The sequence below is a fragment of the Cetorhinus maximus genome, chromosome 6 (assembly GCF_964194155.1).
Source record: "Cetorhinus maximus chromosome 6, sCetMax3.hap1.1, whole genome shotgun sequence".
NCBI lineage: Eukaryota > Metazoa > Chordata > Chondrichthyes > Lamniformes > Cetorhinidae > Cetorhinus > Cetorhinus maximus.
Window position 1 is genome coordinate 46,028,864 of NC_135884.1, and position 24,893 is coordinate 46,053,756.

Sequence of the window (24,893 nt, forward strand, 5' to 3'; positions counted from 1 at the left end):
CCTTAATTGGACAGCAAGCCTGCTTCCTGAGCATTAATGGGCTGATGCTTTAAAATTTGTGATGAAATATCCCTTGTGCGGTTGGGACCCAGAACTGGCCCCAACATCGGGTTCCTGAACCCAGAATGTAAACCCCACACAATGGCCTCAATTTTGCGCCAGTGGGATTTTATGGTCCCGCTAAAGTCAATGGAGTTTAGACTGGCTCGCCGCATTTTGTGGCTCTGTCCCCGCCGAGACGGGGCCGTACAATTCCGGCCTATATCTCTAAATGTTGGATTCTGAAAACTAAGCCTACCTTCTATCATATGCAACTGTTGTATAGAGCATATGTTGCTGTTGATTCTATGCTGCAAACTGCAGTAAGCACATGACCACGGTGTTGATACCAACTAATCCTACAGGTCATGGCCTCTGAAATTCCCAAATTCAAAATCTCATTGGCAAGCAGCCAAATTCAATGAAAAGAGGAAGTGCAGTGTCTCACTCTATTCAGCATGAATGGGCTTCAAGCTAATAGGTAATCTAAGGGTCACATACTGCATATGCTGCACAGATTCACATTTATTTTCGCCAGATGTAAAATTATTTAGTGCTGTGCTGCCTCCTTTAAAAACCCTCTAAGCAACCCACAAAGCATCTTAATGAGACTGTGAGAACCGTGTCCGCTTAATTGAAGACATTGCTAAATTAATTACATTTTTATCACAGAAAGGCTGAAAAAATGATCCTGTCTCATAATCTTTTCATAAGCCATACTTAACTGTCTCCCCACTACTGCCTGAAATCCTGGTTCTTTATTTACATTATATTTCAGCATGGCAATTTTCTGTCGCAGCAAGTGGAGCAAGACAATAAAAAAAAGCTATTACATATTCCAATCGCTGAGCCAGGGAACTTCTGTTATAGAACAAACCAGGAATAAAATTACAATTTCTCTATTCTCATAGCTTATATAAACCATATGTTAGACGCCAAAAGCGTGTTTAAGCATATTTGTAAAGGGAAACACTGAACATTACTCCGAGCTTTGGATTACCATAACTGAACAAACCACAATAAATTATAACATTGTACTTTAAACATTATATAAAAGCCTATTTTTTCAGACATTTTTAAGGTTAATAAATGTTTACTGCATATTGAAATTAACTAAAATATATTTTCCTTATGAATATCCTTTAGGTGTCATTTTGTTAGCATCTCTCTTTAACAATGAATAATGGCTTATTCATATCCTCATGATAGATTTAAAAACCCATTATTGATGGGCTATGTTTTTTTCACATTATTATCCGTGATGATACATTAAGTGTTCAGAAGTAAGGAGTATCAGAATAAATCTTAGTGTAAGAAGTAACTCTAAAATACATAAGACAAGCAAGCCTTCTTGTTTTGTCCTGTTTTCCTCAATCCTACACTATTAATAGGACAGACCTATTACATTGGGATGTAGTTCATTCTTGTTTCATGGAATTTGTAATGACCCAGACAGGGCTATTTTGGTCACTGCAGCAGCTGCTCCTGATTCTTAAGTGTAGTGGCTTTACACCACCAACCTGGTGGACTCCATTTCCCAATGACATTTGTAGAAAATAGGCAATTGCAATTTTAATGTAGGTGCTGCTGGCTGAAAATAATTTTGCTTCCTCTTTCGAGTTCTACTCCTTTCATGTGCCAGCATGATCTTGAAAGATATCATTTCCTATTCTCATTGCCATTTGGAGACGGCTGGTGACACGGATACAGCCCTTCAGCTATATTCCAGGCATGTTGCTGAAGCCAGCAGAACAGATACATTGCCATTTCCAAAGCAAATCACTAATGTGAACAGATGCAAGATCTAAAATGGTCTTTGTATCCTGTTTTGAAGGAATAGAGAGAAAGATGTCTTTTAAAATAAACCTGCATTTCTATCTTGCATTCAGATAAGCGATGGTGGTGTTGGCCAATCAATCACAATCATCCTACAATAATTTAAGCACAGTAGAAGCACTTTCTAAAATAAAAATCCAATTGAAGCTCATTTTATTTGCCTTTTGAGGTGTTGACTCACACAAATTATCAGAAGATTACTACAATTTTTTAGACCGTTTTGCACAAATCCAAGCATTTCTATAATTGCAATTTATAACGGAAATAAGGTTACCTTTTGACTTTTGTCTGTCAACTGGGGAAAAGCTGAGTTGATTATTCTATCACAACAGGTATAGATTTATATGGGTATGTGAATTTACTATGCAAAGTTTGGAGCAGTTTATGGCCAGTGATTTAAATATGAAATATAAGTTGAGGGGAAAAGAAAAATGTAAATATAAATTTGAAATATTTCTCTTCTCCTTTGAATAATCCAGGTTACATACTATTGCCCCAGCCCATTATCAATATTGCTTTCAACGAGGTGAGCAATTATGGCCAATGGTAAAACCTGCACTCCACCGCCTCCACCCCCCAAACCACCAACAATATTTCTTGTTTCTCTGGAGAAAAGCACTTAGCTGAAGTTGTGTGTAAAACCATGTTTTACCATTCGATGGTATAGAATGGCATTAATGCACCAATGTGCTTAGGAAGTGAAGTCCTACAATTCTACTGAGTACAAATTGAAGTGTTGTTGACCTACAAAAAGAGAAAATAAAATAATCTGACAGATGGAATTGTTCACATGGCAGATACCTGAGACCTTACATATGCACGAACAATGAAATGGTGGGAGTCTGGTGGGACCAGTTTGAAATAAATTCATACATTGAATGTTTCTCTCCTTTAGCAGCATGGCAGATGCAGCTCTTAGTAATAAAAACAAAAAACTACTGCGGATGCTGGAAATCCAAAACAAAAACAGAATTACCTGGAAAAACTCAGCAGGTCTGGCAGCATCGGCGGAGAAGAAAAGAGTTGACGTTTCGAGTCCTCATGACCCTTCCGCAGGGTCATGAGGACTCGAAACGTCAACTCTTTTCTTCTCCGTCGATGCTGCCAGACCTGCTGAGTTTTTCCAGGTAATTCTGTTTTTGTTTTGCAGCTCTTAGTAAACCTGGAAATATCAAATCGTTCACAATGCTTTAAAAAATTTGATTTGTTTACATTTTACACAACTGTTAAGTTTATTTTTGTTATCACAAAGACTGTTTGAGAAAGAATAAAGAACATAATACACTGAATTAAACATTTCTTTGAACAATGATTCATTAGCCATTTCTTTTATCTGTTCCATGACTTTCTAAAGCTTCCATTGTTATTGGAAAATGGTGGTGCGAGATGGACCCCTGTGTAGAGGGAGAGGAGTGCAAGACATTACCAGATAATTCAGGATGGATGTGTGCTTCTGGCAATAGAGTTAAGACCACAAAGGTAAGAATGTATTTAGATCACAAAGAAATTGGTCTGGTATTTCAAAGTCAAACTGAAAACCTTAAACAATTGAATTAAAAGATGAATAATTAAAGGTATGTGCATTTTTCAAATGCTGTCAAGTAATTTGGTTGTCATTTCTTTTTTAAAACATCTACATTGAGTAAAGCTTAGTCTCTCAAAGTCTCCCCTTGTCAGCTTTTCTCACTTCAGCCCTCTGCCAAAAACATTTCCTCTCTCAGTACATGGAACAATGGGATATTCTAGTCACAGAAAACTGACAAAAAAATTGGTTGTTGTTGTGGGTGGATTAAAAATAATTCACTGATTAATATTGGGAATAGATAAGCAATGCATTCAATGCATTCCAATATTAGAAAGAAATTTTATTTTCCCATACCCTACAGCTCCCAACACAGTCATGCATACCTCATGTGAGATAAATATAACGTATATGCATATATGTTATGTGGAATTTCCCTTTTAATTAAGTAAATAGATTGACACCTATCACCATTTCTGATTATGAAATAATTTAATCTAATGAAATTTAGGTGGTTTCAAGGGATATGATCGCAGAAAAGGAAGATTTTTAACAGTTCATTTGCTGCATTTTCAGCAGTTTAGAGTAGGCATAATAGTATGTGATATACATCATGTTAACCAAGTGTGACAAAAATAATGTACTGGTTTCCTGACAGTAGTTTCAAGTTGCTCTTATCCCTGAATTGTTCCACCAAATTCTTTGTTTCATATTCTTTCTTTTCCACTTGAATCTAATTTCCTTTATTTTGGCCAGTTGCCCTGTTCCTATCCTCCTGATATTAAGTATCCCAGTTCATTTTCTGATATATTCAGTTTACTATTTGCTTAACAGACCATATTTATGCATTTCCTCCTTAAGACTATAACTTTTAATTTCTTAGTCAATAATCCTCACTTATTCATTACCGAGCTGTATTCTTTTCTTCCTAATTCATTTCTTTTAATTGCCCTTTACTAAGAGATAGAAAACAGAATTGTGGTGAATAGCTGTTTTTATGGCTGGAGAAAGGTGTGCAGTGAAGTTCCCAAGGGTCAATATTAGGGCCACTGCGGGTTTTGGTAGACATTAGTGACTTGGAATTGGAGGTTCAGGGCACAACTTTGGAATTTGCAGATGACACAAAATTTTGTAAATTTCTATATTTAGCCTTAGGATGTGAATACTGCTAGCAAGATCAGCATTTATTTCCCATCATTAATTGCCCCTGAGAAGGTGGTACTTGTTTAATAGGTGGATATCTATTTACTGAATCAGGCAGCAGAAGACATTCTGTGAATCACAACAGTTTTATTATGAAACTATAGTTCAGTACAAATACCAGTTTCTATTCTTCCATTCTGGATCCTTTCCCTGTCCAGAAGCAAAAAAATATCCTACTGGGGAAAAACCCAGCTCTTCAATAAGCAGCACCTGCTCTTAATTCACTCTGAAGCTTGTCCTCGTTTACTCTTAAAAGGACCTGCATTTCTAACATTGTCAGTGCTGAGCTGTCTTCTTGAACCACTGCAATCCAGGTGATATAGGAACACTCACAATCCTTTTCGGGAGAGAGTTCCAGGATTTTGTGACAGAGAAGAAACAGCAGTATAATTACAAGTCAGGATGCTGTGTGATTTGAAGGGGAACTTGAAGGTTTTCCCATGCATCTGCTGCCTTTGGCCTTCTCAGTGGAGAGGTTACGAGTTTGGGAGGTGCTGTTGAAGGAGCCTTGGCAAGTTACTGCAGTGCATCTTCTAGACGGTATACACTTGTGCCACAATGTGTCAGTGGTGGAGAAAGTGAATGTTGGGGTGCTGATCAACTGGCTGTCTTATACTGGATGGCTTCTGATCTTATGTTGGAGGAAAGTTCATGATGAAGCAACTGAAGATAGTTGGGCCTAGGACACTAACCTTAGGAATTCCTGCAGTGAACAGTTGGGAAAGGAGCAAGGATTTCATCAGTTCTCTTAACTTGTCTGTAACAACTGTTTTGTTAATCTATCTTGCCATCTTCAGAGATATGTGCACAAACACCACAGGGTCTCTCTCTTCTTGCTTCTCCATTAAAATTGTACTATTTAGCATGCATTTTCTCTCCACCAAAATGTATCACCTCACAACTGTTCACAATCAAGCTTTTGAGAGGAAGATGTATGTGTTTTTTTAACACATAAGTGTGGACAATTTAAATAACCAGCAGCAAGTTTTCATGTTTGAAGACATTCATCCTAAAGACAATCACCTGCTTTGTTTCTGAAGAAACTCATTTAATTCAGGAATGTCTTCTGATGGACTCAGCATATGTGCAGTTGACACCTCTTAACCTGGAATGTATCCTTTTATCCTTGTGAGACAGTGAGGCAGCTTTTGAATACACAAGTCATGTCATCTGATCTTCAAAGGCCTTCTTGTACATCAGCCATTTTTTTTTTTAAATGTCAATTTCAAAGAGTCCACATTGAATCAAGTTTTATCTTGAAAGTTAGGAATATGATATGTCTTTACTGGGCACGACACAGTTATTAAACCATACGGGCTCTTGGACTTTATATATGGAGGTATAGAGTACAACTATCACGAAGTTAAGCTAAACCTTTATAAAATACTGACTCAATGCCTACTGGAGCATTGTGTCCAATTCTGGACACCACACTTTAGGATTAAGGACACAAAGATTTTGGAGATTTAGAGAAGATTTTTACTAGAATGGGTCTGGGGATGAGGGATTATAATTACATGGATAGACTAGAAAAACTGGGATTTCTCTGACTCAATAGGTCAAATGGCCTCCTTCTGTATTATACTCTTCTATAATTCTATAATGGAACAACCTGCTTTGGGAGAATTCACAAACAGAATCATTAGTCCCAATTTAAACTGAAGGCAGAAATTGAGGGTGTGGGGGCTGAATGGAGCATGAACCCTCGAGGTTTTAACTTCAGGTCTGCATTTGCATGGTGCAGCTTGACTCCCATCTAATTTCACTGGGAATGACAAAAGTTCCAGCAGGTGACCGCCATATTCATGAAGCCACTCCACAAATCTGGACCTCTGCACAGTAAATAAGGAGCTGGAAGATTTTGGGGTTGAGGGTGGAATTCAGGAAGTCTGTGATTGAAAGTGGGATGGAAGCCTGTAGATGCATGAGATGTTCTTGTGGGGCCAGGATAGGTAGGAGATCTCCACCTGATCCACAAGAATTTTTACAAATTAAAAAGTAAACCTCACTTACCTGGGTCTCTGGTGGCCAGAATGTTGGGTAGCTGGAATTGTGGCCTTAGGTGGACCCACAGTTGAAATGACATGAGTGCCCAGTGATGTGAGTGGGACAAGACTTTGTCATTGAAATTAGTCCCCAGTCCTATGGGGCAAGTGTAGAATGATAAGCAGTGGCAACACCTTGAAAATGTAGTGCAAACTCCCTGTCATTTTAACTCCTGTCATCTTAAACCCTGCCAAATTAACCCCCACTCTGCACACAATTCCCAACAAGCAGACTGGATTAACATTGACCCTGTTGTGTAGCACAAGCTGCTCTGAAAATTTCATATTGAATACATGGAACAGTCTTCCTCACAGATCAGCTGCCAACTCCCTTGCAATAGGCTTGAATTGCTGGGAGACAGCAGATTAGATGAGTTGAACAGGAGGCAGCACTAGCAGCAAGTCAGGAGTAGGAAAATCTGAACTCAGCATCTTCTTCACCTCTGTTTCTTGTTTTCTTACCCCCACTTGTCTTTCTTGTGTTGCTTTTTTCTCTTCCTTCTCTCTTTGCATTGTCCTGTTTTCCCTTCTTTTGTAACATCTGTTTTGCCATTTTTGCCAATATGTCTTCAGAGTGTTTGATGAGATGCAAATAAGAAAGGAGCAGGCTGCTGAATCTTAGGTTTCTCTGGAACAGAAGGGTTTGCATTTTCCCCAGGTACATATTTTTCCTTGATATATTTGTTGCTAAAAGGGACTTCCATTTCACAGATCATCAAGATGAAGGCAGTTCCTATAGGAGATTAAACACAGGGAGCATGGGTTGATTAGGAGTGAGCATGATTGACATGCACTGCAGCCTTTCAGAGCACAGCAGCACTGCAGTGATACCATTCAGAAAAGTTAAAAATAAAGAAACATCAATTCTGACTCCTGCAAAGCCCTATCCTTGCCTCACTTGGACAAAACTTGTACCAACCAGTGCAATGGGCCCCACCGTTTCACAACCATTTAGACAGTGAGATCACATACACTATATGAAGAAGAATTCAGTTATCACACTGATGCTGTTAGACACCTGCAGTGTGCAATCTCAAGTTTTAAAAAATCTATTCATCAATATACCATGTATTAAGTATAATCAGCTATGTAGATTATCATTTAAATAGAATCATCCAACACTCACCCTTTTCCCTCAAAGCAGTCAAATATCAACTTCTTCAAATGGTACAAATGTAAGTCATTGTGGAGAATGTTGCCATAAAATTAGATAATGGAGGGAGGTGGCTTACCAACTGCAATGCATCAGTATTAGGGTGGTTGTCATAGAATCATTTGGTTAAAGATGATGCAGCACCAAACATGAAATGTGTCCACCCTGCATTAATGTTCTGAGAGCACGTCATGAGGACATGAAAGGCACAATATGAATACAAATGTTTTTTTTAAACTGGTATTTAATTTCTTGGTTTCTCTCTCCCACCCTTCTTAAATAATGAAGTGACAGTGATTATTTTCCTATCCAAGGGGAACATTCCTGAATCCAGAGAATTTTGCAAGATCATGATTAACGTGTCTGCAATTTCCTTACCTACTTATTTTAATAAGCTGGGGTGGAAACCATCAGGTTCAGTAAATTTGTGCAATGTACAGTGGGGAGAATAGCATAGAATTTATCTGAGTGATGCATGAAACTAATTGTCCAATTATTGAGAATAATCACCATGAAAAAAAATGGCATAAATTGGAGAGCTGATTTCTATTTGAGTTTTTGTGAAATATTACGACAGTGAGGCAATAGTGAAACTCAAAATCCAACGGTGGGATTTTCCGGCCCTGCCTGCCGCCAGGATCGTCCGGTCCCACCGGAAGTCAATGGACTTTCAGTTGGGCCTCCACATTGCCTTTGATGGATCCTGCCATGGTGGGGCCCGAAAATCCTGGCCTTGGATTTTGACTTTCCCCATTGTCAGTAAGGGGTTTGTCCAACTTGTGAAAACTCCCTGATGGTAATTATATATTACTGAAGCAGTATAACTTGGTAATCCAAAGTAGATTTATAACCAATTTCTAGATTCTTATTTTGAATTGACAAATTGATTTTAAAAATGAATTTGGATTGTAACCTTGGCATGAAAGCTTTATAATATGATTTTTTAGATCAGTTCGTCTGTCATGGTTCCTTTATCCAAACAAACTTGTTGAAGTAGGCCATTCAGCCCCCCAGTCCTGTTCTGCCATTCATTCACTTAGATCATGGATAATCTGTACCTCAATTCTATTTACCTGCCTTAGCTCTTGATTCTCTGATCTAACAAAAATAATATTCTAAATCTAATTATTCAAGTCAGTATTGATTATTTAGTTTTTGAATGCTATGATGTATCATTTATAAGACATTTTATTTGAAATATCGATGTAGACCCATACTGAAATAGATGATTTATTGGAGAATTCATCATTGTAACTGAATTATGCTACACCCACAATTGCAATATCAGGATAACCATCTCACTCTATAGTGTATACAAGAATAGCCTTTCTTATAAATAAATATATTTTTGTGCAGTATTTCTTTTTTAGTGTTGTGTAGTGATTCAATTTTAAAATATGTCCCAGAACATTGTCCAGCAGAACGACAGAGGTTTGCAAAAGGAAATATTTGCAAGTTGATTTTAGCATGACAAAAATTTGGGCAAAGTTGCGAAAAAAATGCAAGTCTTGAAAATCGGACCAATATCTCATCCTCCTCCTCCTCCAGCGACCGTGCCTTATGAGTGTGTTGCCGACAATGGATTTCCATTGGATTGGTCCATGATTATGCTTGGAAAATTATTGCCGTTGCCATTTGCCTTCTGCAGGATGGCTGACCAGGAAACTCACCCGCTCTTACCACCTGCCATCAGGAGTATTGGAAGGATTTACAGACTGATAATCAACCTGTTTGGCCATGTTATGAATGCAGCTCTCCTGTTCAATATCTCATATAATACCCTAAAAATGAATCAAAAAAGGGGTAGTACAGGTTCCAGCCTTTTTTCTTTAATTGCTCAGGCCCGGATTTTCACCATGATGGAGAGGATCCTCACCATGGTGAAAATCCAGGAACTGGCCAAAATATCTAAGTCCCAGCCCCGAAGCCAACATTTCCCATTTTTGCAGAGGCAGGGCTTAATCAGGTCAGGTTCATGCATGTGCGAAACATGGAGGCAGCTGGCCATTTAAATCACCAGTTGCCTCCACTGACTTCTGATTTTTGAACCCTAACTGCGTGAATCCCGAAGTGCGCAGAACAGACCAGGCCAGAGGAGGTCTGTTTATTGTTCATTTCCTTTGGAGAGCCCAGGCACCCCTTTGGACAAATGAGGTACCCCTGTAAAGTTACATTGAAAACTTCATTCAATGCCCCAGAAGTGCCAGGAACTTAACTCGCACTGTCCTCTCGTGACCCAAAGGAGTGGGAAAGTGGGGCTGCTGGTCTGCTTGGGCAATTTTTTGTTGCCCCCAGGTCCAAGAAAGTTACTAGTGCTTCAGAAGTGCACATAGCACTTCGTCCAAGGAAGCATAGAGAATGGGCATGGCACCCTCTCACATAGGAGCCGTAGAAGCAAGTCAACCTGAGCACTCGGAGCCCAGAGGGACAGCTGAAGGTCATAATGAAGATGCAGCAGCATGCGCACCAGGAAGGAGGAGAGGGAGGACAATCAAATGCTACTCTGTGGGGAGGGTGTGCAGAACGAGGACATCATACCTCAACAAGATGGAAAACCAAGGAAGCAGGAACATGCATCCAGGGTTGATTCTGTGCAAGTGGGTTGGTCCTTGTCCAGAATAGATTTTTGTAAGCTTCTCCAAAATAACTATTGCCATCAGACAGTCCCTGGTGACATATCTCCACAGAAAGATCCTTGACGACACAGTCTCTGGAGGGACTGCCTATCCCTCACAAGGGAGTGAAGCAACATCAATGGGTTAGATTCTGTTACATTCAAACTGCAACTACCCTCTCCATCATAAACATGGTTGTCAGCATCTTTCAAACACACATGGTCATAATTCTCTTTCATCCTGGCCTCTCGCATGAATGCCATTGACCATGAATGATGCATTCATACCTCCAAATGGACCATCATCAAGCCATGCCCACAATGCAGATAATGACATGAATGAAGGCTTAATGCCTATACAAGCTGACCCAAGTGTATTTTGCATTGTTCATGCAGAGATAGTATCGCGTGCTTGATGATTAGACAACTGTGCCATGATAATTAATTGAAATAATTTGTGCTACATCCATTCTGGCCAATGGTCTGAGTTAAGAATTAGGCGCCACATCCATCAGTCCTGGCTTGCATAGATCTCCGCAAACTGCACAAAACACATCCTGTGACACCGGAAATGACAGTGCAGCTATTGTATTGGCAACAGCACACAACCTACATCAACTGGACAATATATGGCCTACCAAGCTATGCTGCCCACACCAACGCCAAGGTGCAACTTTGCAATGCGGATGAATGTCTGGCACCCAGCACCAATGCTTCACTTGCACTTGTTGACCAACATCTGGTCATGGAGTGGGATCATCAAGCCTCCCTTAAAGTCACACTTAGATGGAAACTGAAAGACACAAGGAGCATCTTAGTGTCTGAGCCTTTGACCCCTGGACTCTTATGTGATGCAACAAAGAAGGAAGAAGCTCTCACATGCCTCACTAATCAGGCCACCTCATTGTTCCTGGTAAAACCACTTTGAGATGTAACTCAGCATGCTGCCTTCAATATTACTGGTAAGAAGCTAACTCACATTTTTATCATTCCTTTTGAGCTTTCTATTGTCCAATCAGGAACAGTTTGTACACACATGCACCAAGTCATGTAGAAGTGTTCAAATGTGATATATGCAATGTGAATTCAGCAACCACAGTGAACCCATTAGTGCTCTAGGCGAGATGGCGCCCAGTGCTCACACACACTCCTACAAAGTGCCTCCCGCGTTGCCTCAGAGAAGGTGAAGGCAGGCTGCTCACTTATCTGTCCAAAGGGCAATGAGGACCATGGTGGCCAGCCTTATCGTGCAGGCACCCAGCAGGGACTTCCCTCAGACTGCAGCCCCTGCATCCCTGCATGGGTAGCCATGGTCACTGCCACATGTGGAGCAGACGAGGGCTGTGGTGGAGGGGCTGGGGAGGTGGCAGAAGACGAGGAAGCCTTCCTCGGTTACCTCCATAGCCATATGTTGGCCTTTCAGGGGTTAATAGGGCTGGATGTTGTAAGCAGCAGTCATCCAATCCAGCAACCGCTGGGCCAACAGTGTGACTATCCTGTGGTATGCAGCTCCTCATGTGTTCTATGAATGTCAGCACTCATACTCTGAGCAGACTTATCCAGGCTACTGAGGGAGCCTTGCACCCTTTCTTTGCCGAGACGCACCCACTCCGTGTGTTGCTGCATGTGTCTCTCCACGAGATTGGTCAATTTCTCATGGTCAGAGGTCATGTAGCTGAACCCCTGGGACAAGGTGGAGCTCATGACAGTCATTCATTCACAGTCCAAGAGCTCCCCACTGCCTCAGGGAACTCCACCAGATGTCCATACATCTGCTCCTGATTGGACAAACACTGTGCCTCAAAAGCTGACTTCTGAGGCTCCACATTTCTGCCCACTGGAACATCATTGTGACTTTCCTCCCTCCTCTGAGGGGGTCTGTACACAGATGTCTCTGATTCAGGCATCTCCTCCTGCACTCTGGTGCGATGACACTGTGCACTACATCCATGATGTGCACTACATCCCTCCGAAGTGGCTGTGTCTGAGTTGGCAGCTGTTGGCTGATATGTGATGCTGCCTCCTCAGATATCTCTTCCCATTCTTGGTGTGCCAGGGATGAAATGGACCTGGGGGAGAGCCAGCAGAGCTGGGACTTGCCTGAGACACAAACTGAGATATTTCTCATTGTGAAAGCATGCTCTGATGCACATCACTGCCTTAACTATGCTCCCACTGCTCTTATGACGCAACCTCATTGTTGCATTCCCTCTCATGCCAACATCCCATTCTGCTCAACAAAGTGACAGCATGACCTCCACCATTACCACCATGTGCCAAGGCAATCTCAACACCTTCTTTATCACCTTCTACTGGAGATTCACCGTCATCAACAGCAAGCAACTCTGGCACCTGTTGTAAGATGTGTGTAGTTCCGTAGGTCTCCTGAAGAGGTTCTGAGTCTTGTATAGTTTAACAGTAAGTGCATATTAACCACTTGTAACTATATACATAGGTGCAGTATAAGGTCTAAGCTAGGAGCTGTCTCCATACTTGTACCTCTGTCCAGTACAAGACAGCCCACTAGACCCAGATCATGTGTTCCTTTATATCATACTGTGGGATGGTACTGTACCCAGTCCCACATTAACCCATTCTATGCCAGACCCTTATACCACAGCACCATAGTGACCTCCAAGGCTGTTTGCTCGACAGGGCACTTGGGCCTCAGGTATGCTCTCCCACCCCCAGTCCAGGCCATCTTTCAGGCATTCTCTGTCCTTTTGTTCTGCAACCACAACATGATTTTATGTCACCCTTATATATAGGACGTACAGAGGTACTGCAGTTCAGTGCATCTGTGCATCATACTGCCTATTCACATCTGTTTTCACGCAACTAAATGAGTTGCTTACACAATCCTCTGCTTCAGCATTGAGGATTATATGTGCCATGTCTCGCACCTGATCTGCAGCATGCAGATGTTACTCTTCCCTTGGACCTCTATGGGTAGAATTTTCTGCTCGGCGTGTGCATGCATGCCTGACACGTTCGAGCGTGAAATAGCGTGTGATGACTTCAGCCAAGCGTCCCGACATCATCACTTACTCACACAATATTTCAGTCGGTGGGCGTTCGTGAGAGTCGGCAACGCACCCACCAACAATTAAGAGGCCTATTAGGGCCATTAAAGTAGCAAAGGATAGAGATTTTTCACTGCCCGTCCAACGTTACGGTTGGCAGGTGGGCGAATCAACCAGGCGGCCTTTGCGTTTTTCAGGAAACCTCATCCACAGGTGGGATGAAGTTTCCGTGATTAATTTTAAAAAAGATTAAAATGTTTTGAAAAGATTTTCATCATCCTTATTTTGAGGTGTCTCATCCTGACACGTGGACAATTTATCCTGATTTTACATTCTGTTTTTATTGATTTTAAATTATTCAGCTCCGTGAGGCAGCTCTCTGCCTTCAGGACGCGTTCCTTCCGCCCATGCTGACTTCAGCGCTCGCCCTCCTCCTGCCCCTTTCATCGTGCCGTGAATTGGCCAGCCAGTGTGAAATCGTTGTTGGGAGCCTATTGCAGTCGGCAGTCCATTACCCTGCTGCTCCTGGGCCAGCCGATCGCGGCCGCCCGCTGACACGAAAATTCTACCCTATAGCTATGAGTGAAGCTACTCACCTTGCTGGAACGCAAAAAGTCATTGAAGTTTTTGCAGCACCAAATCCACAATCTTCTGTGTTCGTCGGCGATGCTCACTGCCACCTCAATCTGCACCCATGCCTTCTTGCTTGTGGCCAGCTGGGTAAATTATTTCTCTTCACCTTTGGATTTCCTCTACCAGGACCTCCAGGTTCCAGTCAGAAAGATGTGGGGCAGCTGGCCTCTTAACCTTTAGATGCGGCTGATCTGTGCAACACTCTATGAATTAATTAGTTAATTAATGAAAGCTTAAGGTGAGAAAGGTCATGAGCAATTCAAAATACATTGCTATCATTCACTTTTGTGGGCTTACATGCACTAACCATGCACATCATCTCATCTATGAATACTCTTAATGGTGTGGTTGAGAGAACATGCGCTTGGTGCCGTGTATGTTGCAGTTGTCACTCCAAGGTGACATGCTATGCTGAAGGACAACTGACAGCCCTACTGGCTTAGCCATTTTGTTCAGACTGTTATGCCATTACTCTGTGCAAATGTGAGGGACCTGGTCAAGGGTCCACAGTGTGGGCACATCCAGAGAGGCAAGTGGCAGTAGGGTAAGTGGATGGGATAATGAGCATGACACTGTTGTTCATTCATCCGCTGAGTCTAGCCAGACTACGAAATCATTGCATCTTATCTGCATCAAGTTGTGTTTTTTTTAATTTATTCGTTCATGGGATGTGGGTGTCACTGGCTAGGCCAGCATTTATTGCCCATCCCTAACTGCCCTTGTTCAAAGGGAATTTGAACCACAATGAACCACATTGCTGTGGGTCTGGAGTCAAATGTAGGCCAGGTAAGGATAGTAGATTTCCTTCCCTAAAGGGCATTAGTGATCCAGATGGGTTTTTATGACAATTGACAATGGTTTCATGGTCATCAACAGACCTTTAATTCCAGATTTTTTTTTTTATTGAATTCAAATTTCACCATCTGATTCAAACTTGGGTCCCCAGAGTATTACCCTGGGTCTCTGAAATACCAGTCCTGTGACAATACCACAATGCCACTGTCTTCCCCGGCAATGCCATCTCCATGGCTATGTCTTGGGAATCCATTCAGTGGTTTAGTTCAGCATACTTTTCATTCGGAAGCATCAATGGTAAAGTCCATGATGGGCCATCCAGGATTCTAGGATAATCTAACAGTTGGACAACATTTACAGCTTTGACACTCACTTGACCGCTCCACAACGTCCCCCCAGCCAAGGCATCCAACGTGCTCCATTCACTAGGACTGACAACACCCCGGGGGCACTTTATATATGCACCCGTGGTGCCCGACCTGCACTAGGTCCACCTCCAAGCCCTCTCCGCTTCTGGGGGCACCCGCCATGACAGGTACTTCAGCAGGCATGCCCCCGACTGAAAATCCGACCTGCAGGCAGACATTTTTAAAGGTTGAGTTTGCCAAGCCAGGAAGTCTCCTGACTCTGCTCACCTGACCCGGGAGGCAAAAATCTGGGCCATAATGCTTCATGACTGCTCCTCTGCAATAAAACAGTAAATTCTGGAAAATCACAGCAGGTCTATCTGCAAATAAAAGAAAAACTTAATATCCAGGCAGAGATCATTTATGATGCAGAGTTTCTCTAAATGAAATGTTAACCGATCTTTTTTCAGATGCTGGCAGATCTGTACACATTTCCTGTGCCTTGTTATGATTTCCAGCTTTATTTTTTTCTTTCAATTATGGATCTTCCATGAGATGAGACTGTGGGCACATAGTATGTGATAGAAGGTCATTTAACTATCCATCCTCATAGATTCCCCTCTGCATACCTTTTGTGTCCTTTTCACTGAAACAGTGTATAAGTGGATATATCAGGAAATTGCAGAAATGTAATAGAAAGGTTCTGTTGCGATTTCAGAGTCTTTAAATGTCACTCATAATAATTCTATGAGTGATACAAGGCATGTCAGTCTGTTCAAGTTGTATTCTTTGAGGTATCTTACTAAACATTACTACTCAGAAATCATAACCTATTGACGCATTGAACTCAACCAGGATCATGGTTTAATCTCGCTTATGGATCCTGCAAGACCAACTGGTAAGAGATGAGGTATACTGTCACTTCGTGGAATCAGAAAGACCACATCTATATTCGCAAGTAACAAAGGAACACTCTGATCGAATTTAGTGTCTAATGGCTGTCATGAATTTTGCATTTCAGTTGATTGCAAAGGACCACATTATGGAAAGAGTTGAGGAACTGTAACCGTGTGAGATGAGGTGGTTGGAGTGATTGCCATCATCACAGACATTAGTTTACCTATCATGATTTCATCTAATAGTAAGCCGTGTTCCAATGGGGACCAAGGTACTGTAGGGTGCACAGAACATGTATTTGTTTAACAATTGCAAGTAGTATTTCATGTGATTTAACTATTCTGGAAAATAAATATATTTGTGAAAAATTAAGGTATATATTTTCCTAGTTGAATAATAGAGATGAAATTCATCAGTTACCATTTTATAAATATTTATATGTTTGGTCGCAATATTGTGTGAAATTTCACTTTCAAATATTCTGTATTTACACTGCACATTTCAACAATTAATAACATATATAAAGTGTAGCAGGTATATTTTATAAACTGCTGCTGGAATTTAAAGGAAGTACAGCAGAGAAGAAAACAATTTCTGAGCAACATGCTGCATAATTGGTATGCATTAAATATCCTGTATTACTTATGGTTGCTGCATTTAATTATTAAACTCCAGATGCCAGAACGCTCAGCTGAATTTTTCATTTCGGGCAACTGCTCGGTATCAGGTTAAATGAGTTGTCCTTTATATCAGATATACAAATTACTAATTAGGGTTTGGAGAATTAGTGATGATAAACTACTCTCTAGATCAATAGGATGCAAAAACACTAATGAAGAATATTGGAAACTTGAATGCAACATTGTCATATTCCAAGCATTTGCTTAAGTATTGTACAAGTATGATTTCAAAAATATTCACCAGAGCATCTGTGTCAGTTTGTGCTAAATATTGATCATTGTGAAAGAATTTAGAGGGCTAAATTGGAGAGAACCTGAAAACGAGTATAGACATTGTGATGTGTGATTAACCTGCGTCAGTTACACACATACAAACATATGAAATAGAAGCAGAAGTAGGCCATTCGGTTATTGCCCTGAAGGGAAAAGGCCAACTCCCCACTGCCTGTTCATTTCCATGATCTTGGCATCCAGCTGACACAAACCATGCTGTTCACTGGCTGGATGCATCAGCAGGGGCCTAATATTGTGAGTGACTAGCACCACTAGCATAAAAAGAGAAAATGCTGAAAATACTCAGGTCATGCAGCATTTGTGGAGAGAGAAGTAGAGTTATTGTTTCAGGTCAATATCCTTTCATTAGAACTCAGTATTTTCTGCAGCATTTCCCTTTTGTTCCACTTAAGGCTTGCACGCACCTATTAAAAGGGGAGTACATTTTGGCTGGGGCAGGTTCTGGGAGTCATGGTTGAAGAGGACTTGATCTGGGGAAGAGTAAGGAATGGCAGGGGAGAGAGCAGACTCCAAGGTTTCCAGGTGCTGCACTGGGAGGTCTGAGTGGAGGAAGTGGATAGAATGGCAAAACATTCGGGATCTTCAGTCACCCTTGGGGGCAAGAACAGTGCCGGGATTTTCCATGCCCGCCTGCGTCATGTGTGTTCGGCGGCATGACAATATGGTGAAAAGGCCAAAATTCAGTTTCATGACATCGTGAAACCAACGTTTGCGATTGTCCGATCTGTCCGCTGATGGCGGGCTGTGTTTCCCGCCATCTGACATAATTGTAATACATCAGCATATCATTATAAGGCCAGCCCACCAGGCTCACCCTACCTATCCCCCGCACCCCCCCCACCCACCAACGTCAGCGGAAGAACACGCCAACGTGTTTCACAACAGCACATAAGTGATGTGCACCTGGCGGGCTGCATGTCGCTGAGGACTTCGAGGTTTGTTTGCCTACATTGCTTCAGGCAGCACTTGCAGTCATCAGCGCCAGGCTTCACAAACAGCACCACATCATTTTTAGGGGGGCTCATGGGTAGGTCTCTGCCTACCAGATCAGCCATATGTGAGTGGCTTTTCAATGGCTGCAGGGCTAGGGCTTGCTTGGGGAAGGGGGAGAAGTGGCCCCGTGCAAGGGAAGAGGCTGCAGGATGAGAGCTGTACTGGGGAAGGAGGGTATCGCAGGATGTGTATGGGGGCACATGTTGATCTGTGCAAGTGGCCTCAAGATAATGAGGGCTGAAGAGGTAGTCTCCAGAGGAGATGAGGCCAGAGGCAGATGTGAGGGTGTATGTGAGAGAGTGAGTGGCGATGTCTCTTGAGCTGGTAGTGAGGGAGATGCCAGTGAATGTGTGATGGGCTTGTGGCATTCATCAAACCTGGGGGCTGCAGTCTTTTTGCCTTTCATGGACATCTCCCCTGCAGTAGTTGTGGGCTGGAAGAACTGAGATGTGTGCATGCAGCTGGACTTTAAATATGGCAGCCGGCGTGATGAAGCGGTGAGGTGATGGCGTGATGGGCGAATGAGAGCCCGCCCTCCATGAAAACAGTTTGTTTCCCGGGAATGTGTGAGCAATGCGGCGGATTTGGGATGATACAGCATGAAAACCCGCCATCGCAGCTGGTGGGTAAATCATCGTTTTACCCACCCGCCACCACACTTAGTGCAAATCTGGGCCAATATCGCCCCAGGAGTGGGCTCGCTTTTGAAAACAGCACTCCTGCAAGATGTATCTGCAATGTGCTCAAATTTTCAAAGTGAGGGCAGGTGGAGGAAGTTGGGAACCCGCTCACCTTGAATTAACAGTCTGTTAATTAAGCTCCTTAACGAACTTGCTAAGGGGCTGTGGAGGGCAAGAAGGCAATTTTCAATTTCTAAATCGCTGAATCTGAAGAGTCTTTTGCCCCTTAGTGTACAGCTGTCGGGCTCAATACGGGCAGAAATTAAGAAATTTTTATGCTGAAAAGTTCTAGGACCTGTAGGATCTTGCCATGGATTGTGCGTCTGATCTCTCATTTGGCTGTTTGTGTCACTATGAGGCTGCTGGCCTTTCAAAGTGCTTCCTCCTCTCTTCTGCCAGGCAACTGCACACCCCATCATGGCTGCTGTCTGCAGTTGCCGCTCCTGCTTTGCAGGTAGCTCTGGCCTCTTGGAAATGCTCGGCGCCGCTATTTGGGCATAGATTCTGCCTCCGACTGAACCAGGGCATTTACATTTGAAGATAGCAACGCATAAGTGATGCAGGTCAGGCACAGGGTGGGGACCTGTAAATTACCTGCATATCGGATTCTAGACCCTCAACTTGAAAATCAAGCCTCCTCTGTAGGGAGGATGGAGGCCCTCCAGAAAAATGGTCAAAAGGCAGTGGAAACAGATAACCGTGGAGGTCAAGTACCAAGGACCTGGATACAGTGCCACAAGAAATTCAATGACCTCATATGAGAGAGTGAACGCATCTTCAAATGCAAGATCACCTACTGCACCACTAACCTCAGGTACTGCTCAAGTCAGCACATACCATCGCTCATGACCAAAAATCTCCATCAATCAAGATTCATACCTAACATTTGTGTGCTTCACTTCATCCTCCTACACTTAGCACTGTTACTAGCCTCACAACTGCATCACATACACACTGCCAACTTTTCAACCTTGACAGGCACATCTGCCAAACAGATTGTGTGACCCACACTGGCACACTCTCACAATCTGAGACAGCACGAGCTAACCAGAGTGGGTGGACAAACCTGCAGGTCCTAATCCCCATGAAGAAAATGGTGCTGGCCATTACTAGGATGCCCACTGCTGAACCCAAGGCTTTCGTCTGATTTTCAAGTGGCAAATGATGTAAGCATGCACCTTTTACTTTCCCTGCCTTCCTCCAACAGAAACTTACCCTTGTGTCTTTTTCCTTTCAGAAACCCAAGGGGTCCAATCTGACCAGGCAGTTGTGGAACTCCAAGAAGAGAGATGATGGAGGCACAGCACCATCACTTAATTTCACACTCGCAGCCACCATGTCAGATATTGACACTGTGCTTAACTTTGAAGATAACATAGAGGCAGGATCTGCAAGTGATGAGACACTGGGCATGAATAGCCTGCAGCAAGGGCAGGGGTTGTGAGGTAGCAGCTTGCCAGAGGGAAAGGTTATACAGGGGTTCTGCTACAGAGGATTCAGGTGAGGATTTCAATGGGGCAGTGTACAGAAGCAGGTGATGGGTATACACAAGAAAATCTTTGGTCTATTGGGAAGCCTGCCAGAAAGCATGCCATTATTGTCAAGGAGCATGGAGGATTCCAGCATCAAATTGGCACAGGGCTTTGTTAAGAACTTGAAGCCCATCCTTTCCAGATTGGAAGTGATGGCCGACATCATTTGCACACTTGTGGACCCAAACACGATGCAGCGTCTGATGGCTGATGTTACACTTTCCATCGCAGGACAAGCAGCAGCCACCCAATGTTTGAGTGCTGCAGTGGAAGTTCAGACTGCTGCCATCATGGCTGTCGATTAAAGTATGCAAAGAGGCTTGCATGATGTCACGGCAGTCCAGCAAAGCTGTCCTCAAGGAGATGAATAGGATTGCTGAGGAGCTGCCCTGGAGGAATGGCGGTGGCTCCATGGAGCACCGACCTGCTGTCCTCCCTAAGGATGACAGCATTTAACCTCCCAGCCCTGCCACCCCATCAGTGCCCTTGCTGTTGCCATGTCAGCCACCCAGCCCAGACTGCTGCCACCCATGCCGAGGTGGTGCAGTCCATAGCCAACCTTCTACATCCAGAGCTGTTTGAAGTTGTCCTCCAAGGCTATCTGTAGTCTCTCCAACTGAAACCCTTCCACCAGCCATGTTGCAGCTATTGAGGTATCATTGCATTGGAGCACCAGGACAGGCAAAGGTACACGTATGACAGGAACTAAGGGAATGCAAAAGGGTGATTAATTTACTTCTGTCTGAAATATGACATGATTTTATTTTCAATTTGGTTTGCAATGTTTATTCTGTGACAGCTTTTATTTTTGCATTCTAGCCAAGTGGATGTTGTGATGATCAGTAACAGGAAATGCAAAGCTTAGGGACTGTTGGTGAATGGGGAATTGCGATTTCAGTTACTGATATCGCACTCCGATGGGTTCTTTGTGGACAGTCTAGTCAAGAGCTGTCTAGGTTACCTCCTCTCTTCCCCTCCCTCGTCAAACACCCCCTCCTTCACTTCATGCTGCAGTTCCTCATACTGTACCTGTACAACTTCAACACTGACATCTCACCAACCAATTGGAAAATTGCCCAGGTATGTCATGTCCACAAAAAGGACAAATCCTACCCTACCGGTTACCTCCCCAACAACCTACTCCCTCAATCCTCCACCACCGCCTAGCCATGGAGCCTACCCTCGTTCAGTGAGGAATATACAAGAGCAACAACAGGCACATCAGAAAATAAGGTTCAATCTGGTAAAGCTATAACACTAGGACTACATGTATGCTGAACAAAGAAAGTTGAAGATCTCTGGTTCAGGGCCAGTCTCCTAGCTAAACTGTTCCAGTGCAGCTATAGCACTGGCATCTCCCCAACAATGTGGATTATTGTATAGATATGTCCTGACCAAATGGCAGGATAAAATCTAACTTAGCCAACTACAGTTCTATCAGCCTATTACCAATCTTCAACAAAGTGATGGGAGGAGTAGTTAAGAGTGCCATCAAGCAGCAATAAGCTGCTCAACCATGCTCAGTTTGGGATCCATCAGGACCATTCATCTCCAGATCTTATTACAGCCTTGATCCAAACATGGACAAGGGAGCTGCATTCCTGAGGTAAGGTGGGAGTGAGTGTTCTTGACATCAAGGCAGCGTTTGACCACGCGAAACATCAAGAAACCCTAGTAAAACTGTAATCAATGGGGATCAGGGGCAAACGCTTTACTGGTTGGAGTCATTCCTAGACAGAGGAAGATGGTTGTTATTGTTGAATACCGAACATCTCAGCCCCAGGGTATTGCTGCAGGAATTGCAGAGGGAAATGTCCTAGGCCAAAAGACCTTCAGCTGCTTCATCAGTGATTTTCCTTCTATCATAAGGTCAGAAGTGGGGATGTTAACTGATGATTGCACAGTATTCAGTTCCATTTACAAACGTGCCTGCATGCAACAAAATCTGGACAACATTCAGGCTTGGGCTGATAAGTGGCAAGGAATATTCGCACTATACAAGTGCCAGGGAACGATCATCTCCAACAAAAGAGTGGTTAACCACCTCCCTTTCACATTCAACAGCATTGCACTGAATCCCTCACAATCACTACCTTGGGTGTCACCATTGACTGCAAACTTAACCACACTATCATGTAAATACCGTGGCTACAAGAGCAGGTCAGAGGTACTTTGCGGCAAGTGACTCGCTTCCTGACTCCTCAAACCCTTCTCCCCCTCTACTCGGCACAAATCAGGATTGTGATGGAATTCTCTCCACTTGCCTGGATGAGTGCACTTTGACAATACTAAAGAAAATCAACGCCATCCAGGAGAATGCAGCCTGGATGACATCCACCAATTTAAAGATTCATTCCCTCTGCCACCAGTGCACAGTGGTGCAGTGTGTGCCATTTGCAAGGTGTACTGTAGCCAAGGCTTCTTCAACAACACCACCCAAAGCATTGATCTCTGCTGCCTAGAAGAACAAAGGCAACAGATCCATGGAAAAACCACCACCTCCAAGATCCTCTCCAAGTCACACACATTCCTGACTTGGAAATATATCACAGTTCTTTCATCATTGCTTGGTCAAAATCCTTACAAAACAGCACTATGAGGGTACATTCACCATATGGACTGCAGTGATTCAATAAGGCACGTCACCATCAGCTTCTAAAGGGGAATTAGGGACAGGCGATAAATGTAGACTTTGTCAGCAACGTCCACAAACCATGAGTGAACATAAAAATGCTGCTTGCCATATAACTGGTGGCAAGGGCTGTTCCCTCATAATGATGAGGTTATGCAGCCTGAAGCAGACCACCACAATTCTTGATACCAGCTCTGCCAAGTACTACAGAGTTCCTTCAGTCCAGCCCAGGCAAAGGAAGTGTTGTTTCAGCATGTCAATGGTTTGCTCTATGACATTTCGCGTGGCAGCATGGCTTTTATAATCACGCGCTAGAATCATCAGCCCTTTGTCACCCAGTAGCCAGCATTTGGTTGGCTGTGGTGGCTCAATTGCAGCTGACACAGCAGACTGGCACGAAATGAAACATCATGACTGCTGCATTGTCCTGATCAGTATTAGTTTCCACACGTACAGTGATGACACCCAGCTCTACTTCATGACCACCTCTCTCAATGCCTCCACTGTTGAGAAATTATCAGGCTGCTTATCCAACATCCAGTACTGGATCAGCAGAAATTTCCTTCAATGAAATATTGGGAAAATTGTAGTCATTGGCTGCATTTTACAGGAATGGCAGACTGCTCATACCCCCATCCCTCCATCCACCCCCCACCCCGCACTGCTGGAAATGAAGAAAGCTGGAAGCCGACTCACTATGTGCCAGCCTCTGCCGCAGCCATAACACACTATGGGGAGGGGGCTAAATTGGTGGAAAGTGAGAGATCGGCCCTCACTTAGAAGGAAGTCGCACCCTTGGGAGCTGCCGGACAATTCTTTGTCCAGCAGCTCCATCAATCCCAGCAGCGCCAGAGCTGAGTAGTGGCACTGCCAAGACTGCAGAAAGAAGCCCGACGAAGGTCAGGGCTGCCCCAGGAAGGTAAGTCCTGGGGTTTTAGGGCAGAGAGGAATTCCAGAGCCCAGGGAGAGGGAGGTGGCCAGGGGGGCTGGGTTTGGTGCGTGCAGGTGGGTTCCGGGTTCTGTCGGGCAGGTTGGAGGAGAGTAAAGGGGGGATGGCATCTTGAGGGCAGTGCCCCTGAATTGTACAGGGCACCCCCCTGTATGCTTTGCCTCCCTTCCTTTCCCTCTTTGATCATGTAGGCCTTTAAAAACAGCCTCATCACTCTCCCCCGACTGCCCATGCCAACATTGTTTTGGCGTGAACAGCATGTTATCCAGCTCAATAGACTTGTTAACAAGCCTAAGCAACCCTTAATTATTTATCTAAATATGGGAGGTGGGATTTTGGTGGCTGTCCACCTAGCGTATTATGGGGGTGAGCTCGGGGGCGGGCGGGAAGGTGATGGGCTAGTCACCTAACCTATTTTATGTGCCCCACCACTGAAAACATACCCAGCGGAGGCTTGTAAAATCCAACCCATTGTATTCAGCCGCCACTCCTAGCTATCGATTCTATCCCTCTCCCTGGCAGTTGTCTGGGACTAAACCAGACTGCTTGCAACCTCAGCCTTATATTTGATCCTGAGATGAGCTTCTGACCACATACCTGCACTCTCACTAAAGACCACCTATTTCCACCTCTGTAACATCACTTGACTTCACCCTGCCTCAATTTTCTCCGCAAGAAAACACCATTGGAGATTGGTCAACATTACTAACATTAAACCATTCATTGAGAAAGAATGTATCAGCCTCACACAGAGGGAGGAATTTTCCATGTCCGCTGGTGTCAGGTGCATTCAGCGACGTAAGCAGACAATATGGTGAGAAGGCCAAAAATTTGTTTCACAACATCAATGAAAACAGTTTGCAATTATCCGCTCTGCTCCGTCAATGATGGGCCATGTTTCCCACAGTCGGAGGTCAGGGACCTCATTGTAATGCGTCTGCACATCATCATAAGCCCAGCCCACCAGAATCAACCCTCCACGCTGGATCATCCAAGCTCGTCGGGGTGATTGCACGCTGACATGTT

At 43.5% G+C, this 24,893-nt stretch overlaps 1 protein-coding gene across 3 annotated transcripts in view; it reads left to right on the forward strand.

Annotated features, from left to right (window-relative positions):
• The window catches only part of tafa1b (TAFA chemokine like family member 1b), a 532,382-nt gene that overhangs the window by 464,210 nt on the left and 43,279 nt on the right, over nucleotides 1-24,893 (forward strand). For 2 of the 3 annotated variants that reach the window (XM_078543683.1, XM_078543684.1), the window contains exons 4-5: nucleotides 3,230-3,354; nucleotides 16,232-16,945. In XM_078543683.1, coding sequence (XP_078399809.1) covers nucleotides 3,230-3,354; nucleotides 16,232-16,276 — 170 coding nt within the window. In that variant the 3' untranslated portion in view covers nucleotides 16,277-16,945. Of the gene's footprint in view, nucleotides 1-3,229; nucleotides 3,355-16,231; nucleotides 16,946-24,893 lie in introns of those variants that run through there. The other variant, XM_078543685.1, reaches the window with a different exon arrangement.